This window comes from Scyliorhinus canicula, chromosome 16 (genome assembly GCF_902713615.1).
Source record: "Scyliorhinus canicula chromosome 16, sScyCan1.1, whole genome shotgun sequence".
Classification (NCBI taxonomy): domain Eukaryota; kingdom Metazoa; phylum Chordata; class Chondrichthyes; order Carcharhiniformes; family Scyliorhinidae; genus Scyliorhinus; species Scyliorhinus canicula.
Genome location: NC_052161.1, coordinates 34,263,497 through 34,283,986, shown reverse-complemented (window position 1 = coordinate 34,283,986; position 20,490 = coordinate 34,263,497). Strand labels below are relative to the sequence as shown.

The window sequence follows — 20,490 nt, the reverse complement described above, 5'->3', positions numbered from 1 at the left end:
GCCAGAGGGTGGTGAATCTGTGGAACTCTTTGCCGCAGAATGCTGTGGAGGCCAAATCACGGAGTGTCTTTAAGACAGAGATAGATAGGTTCTTGATCAATAAGGGGATCAGGGGTTATGGGAGAAGGCAGGAGAATGGGGATGAGATACATATCAGCCACAACTGAATGGTGAAGCAGACTCGATGGGCCAAATGGCCTAATTCTGCTCCTATGTCTTATGGTCTTATCCTATTATTGGCTTGTGTTACTACTGTGAAATAGTTGGTTCTTCCAGGTTAATCGGAGGTATCCTGGGCACTTTTCAGGGCAAAAAATGACAGCAGTTAACTGTCAGTCACCATCGACTGGTGCATTCTCTATGACAATGTCATACTACCAGAGTCCACTTGCCAACTAACCAAGCAACCAACCAGCACTCTCGTACAGTATAAAGTTGTTGTTTCCCCGACATTGGTATTCTTGTGATTGTCCTAATGAGTGCAAGGCGAAAATCGTTGATAAATTGTATTTTTAGCAATACACAATATAATGTATGCCATTTAATGATGGATATGAGGACTTGTTTGCTGCGCAGAGAATTCATTAATTTCCACCATTACTCCCCCCCGCCCACAACTGAGACGTTTTATTTGTGATTAAGCCCCTCTCCCAGGAAACTAAATAATTTGGGCAGTATCCACAATAAGAAAAAAATAAATCATTCATATTAAGCTTTGCTTGCTCCAAGCTAAGTTCTTATCTTTCAGAGTGAATATTTGCATCTTTTCTATCTGGTCTGGATCACAGTCAATATATCAGAGCTGTGACTTCAAAGTTACAGCTCTGCCCAAGTCACTATTTATCAAATTATGTTAAAAACATTGACAGTAAGAACTTTCCTAAACACGATCAGTTGATGGATCAAAAGTTAATCTCCATGATTTTGTAGTTATATTACAAGCTAAAGAAACACAAAATTCCAATAACAAAATATTACTAACCCCTTGTTCAAACAATCCTGCAATGACAGATTCATCCATGTGCGACTCTTCATCCATTTTGCGAACCAGTGGAGCAATTCGCTCTTGAGCAAACTTGGCAACTAAAATAATCCAAAACTGTCAGTTAGAAACAAAATGATGCTTCATGATACTGAAAAAGTAAAGATTCTGAAATAAAGTATACAGTATTTGTCATAGCTTACAGTGAGGAATTCATACCATCCATCCATCTCCTTTTGATGTGCTTATCTACTTATCAAAATGATGGATGTCACTAGTAGGAATGAACCAGTGCTGTTCTACACCCAGTATCCATATCAAGTACTCTGGGTTCAATGCTGCAGATGAACTACCAGAGAAAAGCTCAGGTGGGCAACCATTTCTGCAATATTGGTATATTTCTATTTCCAACCCACTATCCTTCCGGCAAACTAGAAATTTCTTTGTATTTAAAGTGCAATTTTCCAACAATTATATTCCTCATCTTGAGAACAAAAAAAAAGTTGCAGCAGGTAAAACCCACTACTGATGTATTCCCATATAACTCCTCCAAAAAGGTGATTGCCAATCTTCATAGAATAAGTTGGGTAAAGCAATCTAAAGGACACCCATCAGCACACCTTTCCAAAGAATGAAATTTCACATTTTGTTGTTCCATAGAGGCAGTTTCCAGCAAGATATTTTTGTTCCTCAAGACTCCACTTATTTTTTCACTGTAAACTGTAATGGGCATGGATACAAATATGTGGTTTAAATGATTGTTATGTTTTGTGACAATGATTTTAATTTAGGGTAAAATGAAACAGAAAATAGGAGCAGGAGGCCATTTGGCCCTTTGAGCCTGCTCTGCCATTCATTATGATCATGACTGATCATCCAACTTCTGCTTTCCCCCCATATATCCTTTGACCCCCTTTGTCCTAAGTGCTATATCGAACTGCTTCTTGAAAACATACCATGTTTTGGCCTCAACTACTTTCTGGATGAAGAAATTTCTCCTCATCTCTGTCCTAAATGGTCTACCCGTATCCTTAGACTGTGACCCCTGGTTCTGGACACATCCGCCTGCCATATTGAACATCCTTCCTGCATCTAGTCTGCCTAATCCAGTTAGAATTAAGTTTCTATGAGATTCCCCCTCATTCTTCTGAACTCCAGCGAATACGATCCTAAGCGCGATTCAATCTCTCCTCATACGTCAGTCCCGCCATCTCAGGAATCAATCTGGCAAACCTTCGCTGTGATGAAGAGAGTAACATAACCTGTTCTGAAGTCCGCTTGACACAGGCCTGGGTTAATGTGGCTGTTAATCATTGAAGGGAGGCCCGAGTTGTCTGGCTTGAAAAAAGGTGTTCATACTTTGAGATAATGGCAGCAGCTTCTGTGTTATAGTGTTGAAAATGTCAGCTTGTAAAATTATTATAATTTAAACTATCCATTTACTTCCACGATAGATTAGTGTTGGGGAGGCAGTGGCATAATGGTATTGTCACTGAACTGAGAATCCAAAGACACAGGGTAATGCTCCAAGGACCCAGGTTCGAATTTCACCTCGCAGATTCAATTTAAGGTCTGGAATTGAAAGTCTAATGATGATCATTGAAACCAAACTATTGTCATAAAAACCCTTCTGGTTTACTAATGTCCCTTTAGGGAAAGAAATTTGCCATCCTCACCTGGTCTGGGCTATATGTGATTTCAGATCCGCAGTAATGTGGTTGACTCTTAAATGCACTCCAAAATGGCCAAGCAAGCCAGTCAGTTGTATCAAATAGTTACAAAGTCAATAAAAATGAATAAAACCGGACAGACCACCAGTGCCAACCTAGGCAACAGAAGCGACAACAGCAAACCCAGCCCTGTCGATCTTGCAAGGTCCTCCTTGGGAACATCTGCAGGCATGTGCCAAAACAAGGAGGGTTGAATCACAGACTAGTCAAGCCTGACAAAATCATACTCACGACAAGCAAACCATACAGATCACATCTCCGATGCCACCATCCCATCCCTGGGCACATCCTGTTCCTCCAGCAGGGCAAACCCAGCAGAAGTGGCATACGGTGGGAGGAAGTTACCGTGAAAGTCCTCAACATCGGCTCAGGCCCCATGATGCCTCTTGACATTGGGTCAAACATGGGCAAGGAAACCTCCTGCTGATTATTAAGTACCCCCCCCCTCTCCCTCAGCTGCTGAATATTTGCTCCTCCCACAAACACCAATGGCAAGGGCGCAGAATGTACTCTGCAAGGAGGACTTCAATGGCCATCACCAAGAGCGGCTCAGCAGCACCACCACAGGCTTAACTGGCAAAGTCCTAAAGGGCATAGCTGCTAGACTCAGCCTGCAGCAGGTGGTGAGGGAACCAACAAGATCATCCTCACCAACCTGCCTGCCGCAGATGCATCTTTCCATGACAGTATTGGTTGGAGTGACTACCTCACATTCATTGTGGAGATAAAGTACCGTCTTCACTTGAGGATACCCTCCAACGTGTTGTGTGGCACTACTACCGTGTTAAATGGGATAGACTTCAAACAAATCTAGCAACTCAAGACTAGTCATCCATGTGGGCCATCAACAGCAGCAGAATTGTATTTAACCACAATCTGCAACCTTATGGTCCGTCATATCCCCCACTCTTATCATTACCACCAAGCCAGGGGGTCAACCCTTATTCAATGAAGAGTGAAGGAGCAACATCCGGCATACCAAAAAATGAGATGTCTATCTGGTGAAGCTACAACACAGGACTACTTGTCTTCCAAACAGTGCAAGCAGTAAGTAATAGAGCCAAGTGATTCCACCACGAACGCATCTGATGTAACCTCTGTAGTCCTGCCATATCCAGCCGTGAATGGTGGTGGATAATTAAATAACTCACTGGCCGAGGAGGCTCCACAAATATCCCCATCCTCAATGATGGAGGGGCCCAGCACATATGTGCTAAAGACAAGGCTGAGGCATTCGTAACAATCTTCAGGTCCCCAGCATCACAGATGTCAGTCTTCAGCCAATACGATTCACTCCATGTGATACCATGAAATGGCTGAATACACTGGATAGTGCAAAGGCTATGGGCCCTGACAATATCCTGCCATTAGTACTTGTGCTCCAGAACTAGTTGCACCCCTAGCCAAGCTGTCCCAGTATAGCTGCAACAGTGGCATTTACATGGGAATGTAGAAAATTTTCCAGTTGTGTGCTGTACACAAGAAACAGGATAAATCCAACCCAGCCAATTACCGCCCTATCAGTCTACTCTCCATCATCAGCAAAGTAATAGGAGTCATCAACAGTGCTATCAAGCAGCACTTACTCAGCAATAACCTCCTCACGTACGCTCAGTTTGGGTTCCGCCAGAGTCACTCAGCTCCTGACCTCATTAGAGCTTTGGTTCAAACATGGACAAAAGAGCTGAATGCCAGATGCGAGGCAAGAGTGACTGCCCTTGACATCAAGGCAGCATTTGACTGAGTATGGCATCAAGCAGCCGGAACTAAACTGGAGTCAATGGGAATCAGGGGGAAAATTCTCTCCGCTGGTTGGAGTCATACCTGGCAGCTGGTTGCGATGGAGGTAAATTATCTCAACTCCAGGACATCAGGACATTACTGCAGGAGTTCCTCAGGGTTGTGTCCTAGCCCAACCATCTTCAGCTGCTTCATCAAATGACCTCCCTTCCATCAGAAGGTTAGAAGTGGGGATGTTTGCAAATTACTGCACAATGTTCAGCACAATTTGTGACTCCTCAGATAAGAAGCAGTCTACATTCAAATGCAGCAAACCTGGACAATATCCAGGCTTGGGCTGACGTGTGACAAGTTACATTCAAGCCACACAAGTGCCAGACAATGACCATCTCTTACAAGAGAGGATCTAACCACCGCACCATGGCATTAAATGGCATTAACTTTGCTGAATCCCCCACAATCAACATCCCTGGGGGGTTACCAGTGTAATGGAATACTCTCCACTTGCCTGGGTGAGTGCAACTCCAACACCACTCAAGAAGCTTGACACCATCCAGGAAAAAAGCAGACCTCTTGATAGCTCCCCCTTCCACAAAACATTCAAAACTTCCACCACCGACGAACAGTGGCAGCCATGTGTACCATCTACATGATGCACTGCAGTAACTCGCCAGGGTTCCTTAGACCTTCCAAACCCATGACCATTACCATCTGGAAGGACAAGAACAGCAGATACCCGAAAACCCCAACCACCTCGAGATTTCCCTCCAAGACACTCACCACCCTGACTTGGAATTATATCGCTGTTCCTTCACTGTCGCTGGGGAAACATCCTGAAACTCCCCCCCACCCGTGGGTGTACCTACACCTCAAGACTGCAGTGGTTCAAGAAGGCAACTCACCACCTTCTGAAGGGCAACTAGGGATAGGAGTTAAATGCTGGCCTAATCAGCGACGCCCACATCCAGTAAAAGAAAATAGATGGTCATTGCCTGCATTTGTGTGGTGCAAATGGAACTTCCCACTTGTCAGCCCAAGCCTAGATATTGTCCAGGCCTGCCCAGGTCTTGCAGCATTTGGACATGGACAGCTTCATTAAGCAGCAAGGATAGGCAACAACACCTCCTCCACAATCATCCTCAACACCGGTGCCTCACAAGGCTGTGTCCTCAGCCCCCTACTATACTCTTTATACACCTATGACTGTTGGCCAAATTCCCCTTCAACTCGATTTTCAAATTTGCTGATGACACCACCATAGTGGGTCGGACCTCAAACAATGACGAGACAGAGTACAGGAATGAGATAGAGAATCTGGTGAACTGGCGCGACGACAATAATCTCTCCCTCAATATCAACAAAACGAAGGAGCTTATCGTCGACTTCAGGAAACGTAGTGGAGAACATGCCCCTGTCTATATCAATGGGAACAAAGTAGAAAGGGTCGAGAGCTTCATGTTTTTAGGTGTCCAGATCACCAACAACCTGCCTTGGTTCCCCATGCCGACACTATAGTAAAGAAAGCCCACCAACGACATCTACTGTCTCAGAAGATTAAGGAAATTTGGCATGTCAGCTACGACTCTCACCAACTTTTACAGTTGTACCATAGAAAGCATTCTTTCTGGTTGTACCACAGCTTGGTATGCATCCTGCTCTGCCCAAGACCTCAGGAAACGACAAGAGGTCGTGAATGTAGCTTATAGAAACATTTAAAATTATGAAGGGACTAGATAGGATAGATGCGGGCAGGTTGTTTCCACTGGCGGGTGACAGCAGAACTAGGGGACATAGCCTCAAAATAAGGGGAAGTAGATTTAGGACTGAGTTTAGGAGGAACTTCTTCACCCAAAGGGTTGTGAATCTATGGAATTCCTTGCCCAGTGAAGCAGTTGAGGCTCCTTCATTACATGTTTTTAAGGTAAAGATAGATAGTTTTTTGAAGAATAAAGGGATTAAGGGTTATGGTGTTCGGGCCGGAAAGTGGAGCTGAGTCCACAAAAGATCAGCCATGATCTAATTGAATGGCGGAGCAGGCTCGAGGGGCCAGATGGCCTACTCCTGCTCCTAGTTCTTATGTTCTTCTTATGTTCTTAGCCCAATCCATCATGCAAACCAGCCTCCCATCCATTGACTCTGTCTACAATTTTTGCTGCTTCAGAAAGGCAACCAGCATAATTAAGGACCCCACGCACCCCGGACATACTCTCTTCCGTCAGGAAAAATATACAAAAGTTTGAGGTACCAAACTGACCAACTGACTCAAGAACAGCTTTTTCCCTGCTGCCATCAGACTTTTGAATGGACCTACCTCATATTAAATTGACCGTTTCTCTACACCGTAGCTATGACTGTAACATTATATTCTGCAGTCTCTCCTTCCTTCCCTTTCTACGCAAGTGTTGTCTGTATAGCATTCAAGAAACAATACTTTTCACTGTATTCTAATACGTGACAATAATAAATCAAATCAAATAATAATCACTTATTGTCACAAGTAGGCTTTACTGTGAAAAGCCCCTATGGTTACGGGGCTGTGAAAGGAAAAGAACGGAACTAAACAATCAAGAACAAAGAGTGACTTTGGATTCATTCCGTGAGAATTGAATGTGTCCATGAGACAGTGAAATGCATAATTTTTAAGTGGGAGTTTTGGTTGTGTAAAAAGTAAAAGAGGAATGCTTTCTTTGGTATTTAAAGTACAAATTGTCAACACAAGCGGAACAACTAATTTTGCTTGTTATAGTAGAAGTCGCAAAATGTGAAATCGTGTTTCAGTCATTAACAGGAAGAAATTTATTTTAAAAAGGTTATTGTTCTCAACAGGAACGATAACAACATGCATTGAATTCAATGAGATTGGTTTTCAGCTAATTTAGTGAGGCATTCACAGCCATCAGATAAAGGAGTTTTATTCTTTATATCTCCCTCAAAGCAGTGTTAAAGATCAGATCAATTCTAAATTAGTCAATTTTCAACCACCTTTCACAAAATGGTCAGATTATCTTAACAATAGTAAATAATTTACAACCAGTTGTTCAATCTAAACATCAACAGTTAATATTTGTGTTATGCAATCACCTCACTTTTATCACAATCACAGCTGTCATACTGTCTGTGTGCATTGTAATTCAGATTTTCATAACATTACTGCAAAAAATATATTACAATTTCTTCCATTCATCACACCTGAACCAGCAATATGACAAAATGAACCAGCAATATGAAAAGATGGTTTAATTTTCTAAACCCTTTACAATTTTAAATATTACTCATTAATAAACACTGTTACATTATAAGGTACATCTCTCATCATATTCATGCATGCAAATTTAAAAATCGGTATGGTCCATTTCAGTCTTTTGTTATGGACCAGGGTTTAGAGAACTCCAAAGTGTATCATGGAGTTCACCTGACCCACAACTTTTAATAGCTTGTGGTTATGGAGAGCACAAGGGCCTACTTTACAGGTGTGATGCAAAAGAGATCTAAAGTACTTTTCAAATAAAACAATGTTTATTTATGAATACAGTCAACACTTTCTAAACCCACAGTAAACATCTTAACACTATCAACACCAATAATCCGCACAGATACAATATTCGATAAGTACCCCTCCATAACTTTCCAAACAACATCCATATATTAAACCCTTTGCAAAGAAAGACAGCAGGTTTAAATTCTCTACAGAATCAGGTATTACTTTGAAATCCTCAAATGATCTGAAGACAGTCTGTAGCTTGTAGAGAGAGATCATTATACAGTTGCTTGATTTCCCTGCAGCTATCCAGCTCTGAAAACAAAACTAAAACACACTGTCACTGCCTTCTCAAAAACAAAAGTGAAAAGCAGCCAGCCCAGCTCCACCCACACTCTGACATCACTGCAGCAATTTGATAAACACCCAGTTCTTAAAGGTACTCTCACATGACATTTTCCAAACTTTAAATGTTCCATTCTTCTCACACCCCAAAGTCGCGATAAAGCATCTGCAATTGTATTTTTTCTTCCCACTACAGGTATAATTTTCTATTTACATAGTTTTAGCAATAAACTCCATCTCAACCCGGGAATTTCAACCAGCTGTTAGGAATGCCAACCGCCACTGGCTTTTAAACGTGAACGATGCAGTCTTTCTTCCTGCCAGAAGTGAAAGCAGAGAGCATGTCACACACCCAGCACGTATACTGATGTCATACGCCCCATACGTTTGTGCTTTTGGCACAAAATCACTGAGGGGAGATTCTTGCATTTTCTAGCGGAGGACGTAAAGGACTGAAGATGGATTGTTTTGTTATAAGGAAGAGAGGGCCAGAGACACAAACAGGCCAGAATCTCACAACTGAATCTGCTAGAGAGAGCTGCACAGGAGAATATACAGCAGGACAAATCAGTGCTAATGTGAGCTGTATACAGTAGTCCCCCGTTATACCGCGCTCCGCAATACCGCAGTTCGCGATATACCGCGGGGGGGCTGATGGACCCCAACTGTCAGTTGTGTCAATTTCAGCGGCCGGCTCCGGAGAGGGAAGCTGCTCTCACTGAAATAATCAGCCGGCCGCTGAAATTGACACTGCCCGCTGCTCTCTCCCTCCAATCCAACTTTAAGTTTTAATGTTTCTGATTGGAGGGAGAGAGCAGCCGGCAGTGTCAATTTCAGCGGCCAGCTGATTGTTTCAGTGAGAGAGCAGCTTCCCTCTCCGGATCAAAGTGAGCCGGCCGCTGAAATTGACACTGCCGGCTGCTCTCTCCCTCCAATCAGAAACATTAAAACTTAAAAGTTGGATTGGAGGGAGAGAGCAGCGGGCAGTGTCAATTTCAGCGGCCGGCTCACTTTGATCCAGAGAGGGAAGCTGCTCTCACTGAAACAATCAGCCGGCCGCTGAAATTGACACTGCCGAGGGGGGGCGGGTGTTGGGGGGGGGAGAAGAGGGGGGGGCGGGTGTTGGGGGGGGGGGGGAGAAGAGGGGGGGCGGGGGTTGGGGGGGGGGGGGAGAAGAGGGGGGCGGGTGTTGGGGGGGGAGAAGAGGGGGGGGCGGGGGTTGGGGGGGGGGAAGAGGGGGGGCGGGGGTTGGGGGGGAGAGGAGGGGGGGCGGGTGTTGGGGGGGGGAGAGGAGGGGGGAGAGGAGGGGGAGAGGAGGGGGGGAGAGGAGGGGGGAGAGGAGGGGGGGCGGGTGTTGGGGGGGGGAGAAGAGGGGGGGCGGGTGTTGGGGGGGAGGAGAAGAGGGGGGCGGGTGTTGGGGGGGAGGAGAAGAGGGGGGGCGGGTGTTGGGGGGGAAGAGGAGGGGGGGGCGGGTGTTGGGGGGGAGAGGAGGGGGGGGGGTGTTGGGGGGGGGAGAGGAGGGGGGGCGGGTGTTGGGGGGGAGAGGGGGGGGCGGGTGTTGGGGGGGAGAGGAGGGGGGGCGGGTGTTGGGGGGGAGAGGAGGGGGGGTGGGTGTTGGGGGGGGAGAGGAGGGGGGCGGGTGTTGGGGGGGAGAGGAGGGGGGCGGGTGTTGGGGGGGAGAGGAGGGGGGGCGGGTGTTGGGGGGGGAGAGGAGGGGGGGCGGGTGTTGGGGGGGAGAGGAGGGGGGGCGGGTGTTGGGGGGGAGAGGAGGGGGGGCGGGTGTTGGGGGGGAGAGGAGGGGGGGCGGGTGTTGGGGGGGAGAGGAGGGGGGGCGGGGTGTTGGGGGGGGAGAGGAGGGGGGGCGGGTGTTGGGGGGGGGAGATGAGGGGGGGCGGGTGTTGGGGGGGGAGAGGAGGGGGGGCGGGTGTTGGGGGGGAGAGGAGGGGGGGGCGGGTGTTGGGGGGGAGAGGAGGGGGGGCGGGTGTTGGGGGGGGAGAGGAGGGTGGGCGGGTGTTGGGGGGGAGAGGAGGGGGGGCGGGTGTTGGGGGGGGGAGAGGAGAGGGGGCGGGTGTTGGGGGGGATAGGAGGGGGGGCGGGTGTTGGAGGGGGGGGCGGGTGTTGGGGGGGAGAGGAGGGGGGGCGGGTGTTGGGGGGGGGAGAGGAGGGGGGGGCGGGTGTTGGGGGGGGAGAGGAGGGGGGGCGGGTGTTGGGGGGGGGAGGAGGGGGGGCGGGTGTTGGGGGGGGAGAGGGGGGGGGGGGGGTTGTTGGGGGGGAGAGGAGGGGGGGGGGTGTTGGGGGGGAGAGGAGGGGGGGGGCGGGTGTGGGGGGGAGAGGAGGGGGGGCGGGTGAGAGGAGGGGAGGCGGGTGTTGGGGGGAGAGGAGGGGGGGGCGGGTGTTGGGGGGGAGAGGAGGGGGGCGGGTGTTGGGGGGGAGAGGAGGGGGGGCGGGTGTTGGGGGGGAGAGGAGGGGGGGCGGGTGTTGGGGGGGAGAGGAGGGGGGGGGGGTGTTGGGGGGGGGGGGGGGGGGGGGGCGGGGGTTGGGGGGGGAGATGAGGGGGGGCGGGTGTTGGGGGGGAGAGGAGAGGGGGGCGGGTGTTGGGGGGGGAGAGGAGAGGGGGGCGGGTGTTGGGGGGGGGAGAGGAGGGGGGGCGGGTGTTGGGGGGGAGAGGAGGGGGGGGGTGTTGGGGGGGAGAGGAGGGGGGGGCGGGTGTTGGGGGGGAGAGGAGGGGGGGCGGGTGTTGGGGGGGGGAGAGGAGAGGGGGCGGGTGTTGGGGGGGATAGGAGGGGGGGCGGGTGTTGGAGGGGGGGGCGGGTGTTGGGGGGTAGAGGAGGGGGGGCGGGTTGTTGGGGGGGGAGAGGAGGGGGGCGGGTGTTGGGGGGGGAGAGGAGGGGGGGCGGGTGTTGGGGGGGAGAGGAGGGGGGGCGGGTGTTGGGGGGGGAGAGGAGGGGGGGCGGGTGTTGGGGGGGAGAGGAGGGGGGGGGGCGGGTGTTGGGGGGGAGAGGAGGGGGGGCGGGTGAGAGGAGGGGAGGCGGGTGTTGGGGGGGAGAGGAGGGGGGGGCGGGTGTTGGGGGGGAGAGGAGGGGGGGCGGGTGTTGGGGGGGGAGAGGAGGGGGGCGGGTGGTGGGGGGAGAGGAGGGGGGCGGGTGTTGGGGGGAGAGGAGGGGGGGCGGGTGTTGGGGGGGGAGAGGAGGGGGGCGGGTGTTGGGGGAGAGGAGGGGGGCGGGTGTTGGGGGGGGGAGAGGAGGGGGGCGGGTGTTGGGGGGAGAGGAGTGGGGGCGGGTGTTGGGGGGGGAGAGGGGGGGGGCGGGTGTTTGGGGGGAGAGGAGGGGGGGCGGGTGTTTGGGGGGGGAGAGGAGGGGGGGCGGGTGTTTGGGGGGGAGTGGAGGGGGGGTGTTGGGGGGGAGAGGAGGGGGGGGGGTGTTGGGGGGGGAGAGGGGGCGAGCCGGAGGGTGTTGGGGGGGTAGAGGGGGCGAGCCGGAGGGTGTTGGGGGGGGTAGAGGGGGCGAGCCGGAGGGTGTGGGGGGAGAGGGGTCTAGTTGGAGGATGTGGGGGGAGAGGGGGCGAGCCGGAGGGTGTGGGGGGAGAGGGGGCGAGCCGGAGGGTATGGGGGGAGAGGGGGCGAGCCGGAGGGTGTGGGGGGGGGGAGAGGGGGCGAGTCGGAGGGTGTGGGGGGAGAGGGGGCGAGCCGGAGGGTGTTGGGGGGGAGAGGGGCGAGTCAGAGGGTGTGGGGGGAGAGGTGTCTAGTTGGAGGATGTGGGGGGAGAGGGGGCAAGCCGGAGGAAAAAAAAAGAAATTGACACTGCCGGCTGCTCTCTCCCTCCAATCAGAAACATTAAAACTTAAAAGTTGGATTGGAGGGAGAGAGCAGCGGGCAGTGTCAATTTCAGCGGCCGGCTGATTATTTCACTGAGAGCAGCTTCTCTCCGGATCAAAGTGAGCCGGCCGCTGAAATTTTAATTGGATCCACGATGGGGGTTTTAAATTTTTTTAAAAATCTATGCTAGCGCTTCCCATTGTGAGTCTACGGGGGTCTGACCTCTCCCCCCGCCCCCCGTAGACTCTCAATGGGAAGCGCTAGCATAGATTTTTAATAAATTTAAAACCCCCATCGTGGATATCCGCGGCTCGGTTACAACGCGGGTGTGGTTCTTGGACCCCAACACCCGCGTTATAAAGGGGGACTACTGTATAGAGCTCCAGGGCCTCTGGTGAACAGCCAACTAAGACAAAACTGAAATCGGGAACAAAGCAGTACAAGGATGAGTTCTAGAGGTATGGCTTTGTTAATTGTGCCAATGCAAATCAGGATGCACAGTCCATGTATGTTATATGCAGGGAAGTACTTGAAAATGAGTTTAAGACCCTCATAATTTCAAAGGCAGATAAAGACTAAGCATGGCGAGTTAGAGGACAAACCTCTTCAATTTTTTTCAAAGGATGCAGCAAGAACTTAAATCGTCAGTTGAAGTCCTCAGCAGAAATAGAAACACAGTTAGCCTCTTACATGGTAGTTTACCATGTAGCTAAAGAGAAAATGCCCCACAGTATAGCAGAGAGATTTATTCTCCCTGTATTAGACATAGCTTGTACGGTCCTAGATGGGAGGTCAGATGCAAAACTGAAATGCATCCCACAGTGGCTCGCCGAATTTCTGATTTTGCTGAGAATTTAGAAGCCCAGCTTATTTCTCGTTTATAGTCAGCCCAAGAGTTCGCAATACAATTGGATGAAAGTGCAGATGTTTCAGATTGTGCAATCTTATTAGATGACATTAGGTGTGTTTGGCACGATTAATTTGTTGAGGATTTGTTGTGCTGCCTGACATTACCAACCAGCACGACTGGCACAAAGATTTCTGAAGCAATGAATCGTTCCTTGGTTGGAAAATGCAGGCTTGAATGGGTTCATTGCAGAGGAATCACAAGCGATGGGGCAGACAACATGACTGGGAAATACAGCTGAGGTTATAAGGATTAAGAAGGCAGCTGGTCAGGACACTGTTTGGAATCATTGTTTTATTCTCTGAGGCATTGGCATCAAAAGGAATTCCATTCAATCTTGAAGTTGGGTTGAAAGGAATTGGAAAATTGTGAATTTCATTAAATGCAGTGCACTCAATATCAGGCTTTGTGTTCCAATATGGAGGCCAAGCACACACATTTATTGTTCCGCACAGAAGTACGTTGGCCGTCAAGGTATCGGATGCTTGTCAGAGTTTACAAACTAAGATATGAAATCCACACTTTCCTCATTGAGAAATCATCTCCTGTGGCTGTTGCATTGTGAAGGGCAATAGCAACAAAATGCTTGTTTTACTCAGCACTGGATACTCCTCACAGATGCTACTCCAGAATGCTGATGAAACTTGGATGATAACTATGTCTTACCTTGCAGACACCGTTTCAATTCTAAATGAACTGAACCTCAAATTGCAAGGGAAGGATGATAATTGCTTTTGGCACTGTGAAGAAAGAGATGCTTTCTAAAAGTAATTGAAAGTTTGGCAAGTGCGAGTACAAAGCCAAAACCAGTACATGTTCCCAACACTGTTTTCTTTGATGTGTCGTAGCAGTGTTAGTAAGGGAATGGTCAATAGACTGACGAGCCTTATTCACTTGTTCTGGCTGCGCGTATCAACAGTTTTTATCACAATTTTCCAGAGAAGTTTCAGACTTTGAAAGTAAAGAGGTGGGTAAAAAATTGTTTTGAATTTGAGACCTCAGAGTCAATTATTAACTTACAGCTGACTCCAAATGAAGAGACTGAACCTCTGAGAGCACGTTTAAAACACACAAGTCCATGAAGCTGCCAGCATTCTGGAGTAGCATCTGTGAGGAGTATCCAGTGCTGAGTAAAATAAGCATTTTGTTGCTATTGCCCTTCACAATGACCACATGTGCGAGATTGGATTTTCCATCCTCACAAAGATGAACACAGCACAAAAGAACCAATTGAGCTCTGCACCTCATATGCATATTGCCCTCCTCTTATTGGAATGAGATCATGAGGGCCAAGCAGGCTCATCTGTCACATTTAAGGTAAGTAAAAATGATGTGTTGTCAAGATTGACCGGCATGGGTCCTGAAGGGTTTGGCCGGTTGGTAAAAGTGAGTCCCAGGAAAAATATTTTTGCATTACAATCTTTAAACTTCTCCAGAAACTTCAATGGATTATGGTCTGTATAAACAATTGTTTCTGATGAATTATTAGCAACGTAAATGTCAATTATTGCAATGCCAATAACAAACTCAACTTTTCCTTTTCGATGGTTGAATACTTTTTTGATGAACATTTAGTTTTCTGGAAAAATAACCAACATGTCTTTCTATTCCTTCGTCATCGTCTTGTAATAATAGTACAGCACCAACACCCACATCACTCGCATCAACGGCCAGCTTAAATTGCTTGTCATAATTTGGTCGCCACAAATGGTGCTGTGATCAACACAGTTTTCAGATTATCAAATGCCTCCTGACATTCTGACGACGAATGAAATTTCCTGTTCTTCTTCAAACATTCAGTCAGTAGAGCAATCACACTGTAGGAAACCCCATGCCCTCTTCTCATTGCGGCATTGGAAACTCCCCAATAGCTTTTCTTTTCATTCTCCGTGGAGCGACTTATGACCACGTCCAATAGAATGGCCTAAGAAAGTGACGTGGGCTTTCATAAATTTATCTTTTAGTTAAGTTTACCACCAAACCAGTCTCTTGTAGTTGATTGAATAATTCCTTCAAATGTTTTAAATGCTCCTTCAACGTTTGACTGAACATCACCAGATCATCCATGCACACTGCACAATTCTGTAGTCCAGAAATGACCTTACTGGTTAGTTTTTGGACTGTTGCTGGTTCATCCTTCATTCCAAATGGCATAACTTTAAACTGGTACAGACCACTTAGCGTTACAAAAGCCAAAACTTCCTTCACCCTTTCAGATATCCTTTTAATAAGTCAAGTTTGAACATGAAATTTTCTTGTCCCACCTTCTCAATAAAAATAAGGAATGGACTAAAAATCTGACTTTGTAACTGCACTGACTTGACTTTCCTATAGTCCACACACAATCGTTACGTTCCATTTGATTTTGGTACCATCACAACAGGTGAGCTCCAATCACTGCAATTCACTTCAATCATATCATTCTTAAGCTTCATTCAATGTCCTTTTGAGCACGGTGGCAAAGTGGTTAGCACTGTTGCTTCACAGCACCAGGGTTCCAGATTCGATTTCTAGCTTGGGCCACTGTCCATGTGGAGTCTGCATGTTTTCCCTGTGCCTGCGCGGATTTCCTCAACAAGGTCTTTAAAGTTTGGTGCTTCTGGATGACACGCAGTTGATTAAATTGCTTTACCCCGAAGATATCCATAACTTCCCTGAATAATCTCAACATAAAATTTGATCCTTGATCAGAGTGGATTTCTTCTGGTAGTCTGTATCTGGTAAAATAAAATTTGATTAACTCATAAACAACCCATATAGCTCTAATATTTCAAAATGCAATTGTCTTCAAAAATTTAGAGGACACATCCATTATAGTTAACAAATAAAGATTCCCGCTTTTTAACTTTGGAGGGAGTCCCACGGAATCAATTAGGATCCTTGTAAAAGACGCCTTAAATGCTAGAATGGATATTAAGGATTCCGAGCTTGATTACTACTTGAGGTTTTCCTATCACCTGACACATTCGACAAAATTCAACGACATCCTTATGCAGTCCAGGTCAATAAAAAAGTGTTTTTGCATTTTCACTTGCCCCCTACTGGAACCCCATGCATAGAACATAGAACAGTACAGCACAGAACAGGCCCTTCGGCCCTCGATGTTGTGCCGAGCAATGATCACCCTACTCAAACCCACGTATCCACCCTATACCCGTAACCCAACAATCCCCCCATTAACCTTACACTACGGGCAATTTAGCATGACCAATCCACCTAACCCGCACATCTTTGGACTGTGGGAGGAAACCGGAGCACCCGGAGGAAACCCACGCACACACTGGGAGGACGTGCAGACTCCACACAGACAGTGACCCAGCCGGGAATCGAACCTGGGACCCTGGAGCTGTGAAGCATTTATGCTAACCACCATGCTACCGTGCTGCCCCTCCTACTTATAAAACCTTTTTTTTCTGTAACCCATCAGTAATATAACTTGATGAACTTCTGCCCATTCTTCATCTGCTTCAATTTGTAACGGTCTCCACTTTTTCATTAATACATTATTTCTCACGTAATAATACTCCAGAATAGATTCTATTTCCGTGTATGCTTTCTGATTTAACTGCTTTATCCCTGAACTTTTCTGTTATAATTCTATCAACTTTCCCAAACTAAAGATATCAGGTTCATCCTTAAACTGCTCTTGTTCTTTATCAACAATCTGGTCAAAAATGGTTTCTGATAATGAAACCTCAGCCTCCCTTTACTCCTCGATGTCTCCTCCTCCTAACTGAACCTGTGGCTTTGTGATCTTGTTACCACATAATCAAGAAGCACCCCAGGATACGTTTCTTGGAACACCTCAGTTGTTTAACTTTCCATTGTCATTTCAACCACAGTAGGCATCACTTCTACCTGTGATCCAGCTATATCATTACCCAGGATAAACTGGACCCCTAAAAAAGGTAATTTCTCAATTAATCATAGAATCCCTACAGTACAAAAGGAGGCCATTTTCCCATCGAGTCTGCATTGATCCTCTGAAAGAGCACCCCCTCTAGGCCTATCCCCATAACCGCACCTATTCTGCAAATCTTTGGAAACTAAAGGGCAATTTAGCATGTCCAATCCACTTAAGCTGCACATCTTTGGACTGTGGGAGGAAATCTGAGCACCTGGAGGAAACCCACGCAGATACGTGGGAACATGCAAACTCCATTCAGACAGTCACTTAAGGCCAGAATTGAACCCGGGTCCCTGGTATTGTGAGGCAGCAGTGCTAACCACTGTGCCACCATCCGAGCACCACTTCACTACTTTTCTTTTAAAAATATTTTTATTGAAAATTTTTCATTATAAACAAAGTAATATAAAACAGTTAATTTAAGTTACAATACAAAAAGAACACAATAAACAATCGGTCAAAAAAAAACCCAATTAGACTTCCGGTGGCGGCGATGACATAGGAAGCCGCACATTTGGGAGCTCCCGTTTCAAACGGACTTTTCAGCTCTTTTTAGAGCCCAAAACGGAAATTGGTCGACGTCTCCCGATGGGAGAAGGTGTGCTGATCGACTTTCTCCGCAGTTCATGACTCGAACTCGGAGTGGAAAGGGGGAAAAAACGGCAGCAGCTCCCCAGGAAAAATGGGGGAAGGAATCCAAGATGGCGGCCGGCGGAGCTCCAGAGGAGTGGAAGCAGTGGGCCCAGGAGCAACAAGCTGCTCTCCTGCGCTGTTTTGCAGATTTCAAGGCGGAGGTACTGAGCTCTCTGCAGGAAACGAACTAAAGGCTCTCGGAGATTCAGACGACCCAGGGTGCTGCCATCAAGGCGTTGCAGACGCAGGCCACTGAACGAGAGGAGGAGGCCGTGGTCCTCGTGAGTAAGGTGGAGGGACACGAGGCCCTCCACAAGAAGTTTCAGGACCGCTTCGAGGAGCTTGATCACCGCATGAGGCGGAAAAATCTGCGGATCTTGGGCCTTGCGGAGGGGCTGGAGGGGTCGGATCTGACAACCTACGTGGCTACGATGCTGAACTCGCTAGTGGGGGCCGGGTCTTTCCATCTGCCCCTGGAGCTGGAGGAAGCCCACAGGGTACTCGCCAGGAGGCCTAAGGAGAATGAACCCCCGCGTGCGGTGCTGGTGAGGTTCCACCGGTTCAGTGATCGGGAGTGTGTGCTGCGCTGGGCCAAGAAGGTGAAGAGCAGCAACTGGGAGAATGGGGTAGTACGGATCTACCAGGATTGGAGTACGGAGGCGGCTAAGCAGCGGTCCGGGTTTAATCGGACGAAAGAGGTGCTTTACAAGAAGATGATAAAGTTCGGAATGTTGCAGCCTGCGCGCCTGTGGGTAACTTATTCGGACCGGCATTATTATTTCGATTCCCCGGAGGAGGCGTGGGCCTTCGTGCGGACGGAGAAACTGGACTTGAACTAGGGGTTGGGGGTTGCGGGGTCGGTTGTAATACTTTATTGCTGGTTTCTGCTGTTGCTGTGTTCTCTTTTTCTGTACTTTTGCATGGCTATTTATGGGGGTGTTGTTCTGTTTTTTTTTGCTGTGGGCGTTGTTTGAGTTTTGTATCTTGCGGGGAGGGTTTGTTGTATTCTATGTCGGGTTGGGGGTATGGAGTGGGGCTGGTATTTGGGAGCTGCGTCAGAAGGGTGTGGTGGGGCAGTGCGAAAGTGCGGGCTTTCCTCTGGTTTCCCGTGCTGCGGGGCTGGGGGGGGGGGTGGAGACGATGATGGGGGAGGCGGGGCCTTAACTGGATCTTCCCCGCACTTGAGCGGTGCCTGGAGGAGGGATGATCCCACTTTGGGAGGCGTCGGGTTATTGGCGGGAGTTTCCGGGGTCAGCAGAAGTTAGCTGACAAACGGAAGTACAATGGAGGACGGTTTGCGGCTAGGAGGGTTCCTAGCCTTGGGCGGGGGGGGGGGGGGGAGGGGGGGGGGGGGGTGGATACCGGGTTGCTGCTGGCAGGGTCAGGAAGGAGATGGTGGGGGCCGGGGGGGACAGAGGTGAGGTGTTGTCACTGTGGGGACTGGGTCGGGCAGGGGTGCTGGCCTGGGGCGGGCAGTCGACGGGCTATGGATAGTCGACGGGGGAGGGGGGGCGGGACGCCCTCTGATCCGGTTGGTGACCTGGAACGCGAGAGGATTGAATGGGCCGGTGAAGCGGTCAAGGGTACTTGCTCATCTGAGGGGGCTAAAGGCAGATGTGGCAATGCTTCAGCAATGCTGAAGGTGGCGGACCAGGTCCATCTGAGGAAGGGGTGGGTGGGGCAGGTTTTCCACTCTGGGTTGGATGTGAAGAACCGGGGAGTGGCGATTCTGGTGGGGAAAAATGTGTTGTTTGAGGCATCGGAGGTGGTGGCGGATAAGGGGGGTAGGTATGTTATGGTTAGGGGCAGGCTACAAGGAGAGAAGGTGGTACTTGCTAGTGTGTATGCCCCAAATTGGGACGATGCGGGCTTTATGAGGCGTATGTTGGGACGGGTCCCGGATCTAGAGGCGGGAGGTCTGATCATGGGGGGGACTTCAATACGGTGTTGGATCCTTCACTGGATCGGTCCAGCTCTAGGACGGGTAGGAGGCCGGCGGCGGCCAAGGTACTGAGAGGTTTTATGGACCAGATGGGTGGGGTGGATCCATGGAGGTTTGTGAGGCCGAGGGCACGGGAGTACTCTTTCTTCTCCCACGTACATAGGGTCTACTCTCTGATAGACTTCTTCGTGGTGAGTAGGGGACTGATTCCGAGAGTGGAGGAGGCCGAGTATTTGGCCAATGCAATCTCCGACCACGCTCCGCATTGGATAGAGTTGGAGATGGGGGAGGTGCGGGACCAGCGCCCGTTGTGGCGGTTGGATGTGGGGTTGTTGGCGGAGGAGGAAGTGTGTAGAAGGGTTCGGGCAAGTATTGAGGGGTACCTTGAGGTGAATGATACGGGGAGGTTCAGGTGGGGGTGGTCTGGGAAGCCCTGAAGGCAGTGATTCGTGGGGAGCTGATATCCATCCGGGCACACAGGAAGAGGAGCGAGAGGTATAGACTGGTGGGAAAGATGCTGGAGGTAGACAGGAGGTACGCAGAGGCACCAGAGGAGGGACTGTTGGGGGAGAGGCGCAGCCTGCAGGCTCAATTTGATTTGCTGACCACTAGAAAGGCAGAGGCACAGTGGAGGAAGGCACAAGGGGCAGTGTACGAACATGGTGAAAAGACGAGTAGGATGCTCGTTTGGGGCCTCACGGTAGCATGGTGGTTAGCATCAATGCTTCACAGCTCCAGGGTCCCAGGTTCGATTCCCGGTTGGGTCACTGTCTGTGTGGAGTCTGCACGTCCTCCCCGTGTGTGCGTGGGTTTCCTCCGGGTGCTCCGGTTTCCTCCCAGAGTCCAAAGATGTGCGGGTTAGGTGGATTGGCCATGATAAATTGCCAGTAGTGTAAGGTTAATGGGGGGATTGTTGGGTTACGGGTATACGGGTTACGTGGGTTTAAAGTAGGGTGATCATTGCTCGGCACAACATCGAGGGCCGAAGGGCCTGTTCTGTGCTGTACTGTTC

General features: G+C 49.4%; 1 protein-coding gene across 3 annotated transcripts in view; it reads right to left on the bottom strand.

Moving 5' to 3' along the window:
- The window catches only part of acadsb (acyl-CoA dehydrogenase short/branched chain), a 106,523-nt gene that overhangs the window by 25,171 nt on the left and 60,862 nt on the right, over positions 1–20,490 (bottom strand). For all 3 annotated transcript variants that reach the window (XM_038773350.1, XM_038773349.1, XM_038773351.1), the window contains one exon: positions 983–1,083. In XM_038773350.1, the coding sequence (XP_038629278.1) occupies positions 983–1,083 (101 nt within the window). The remainder of the gene's footprint in view (positions 1–982; positions 1,084–20,490) is intronic.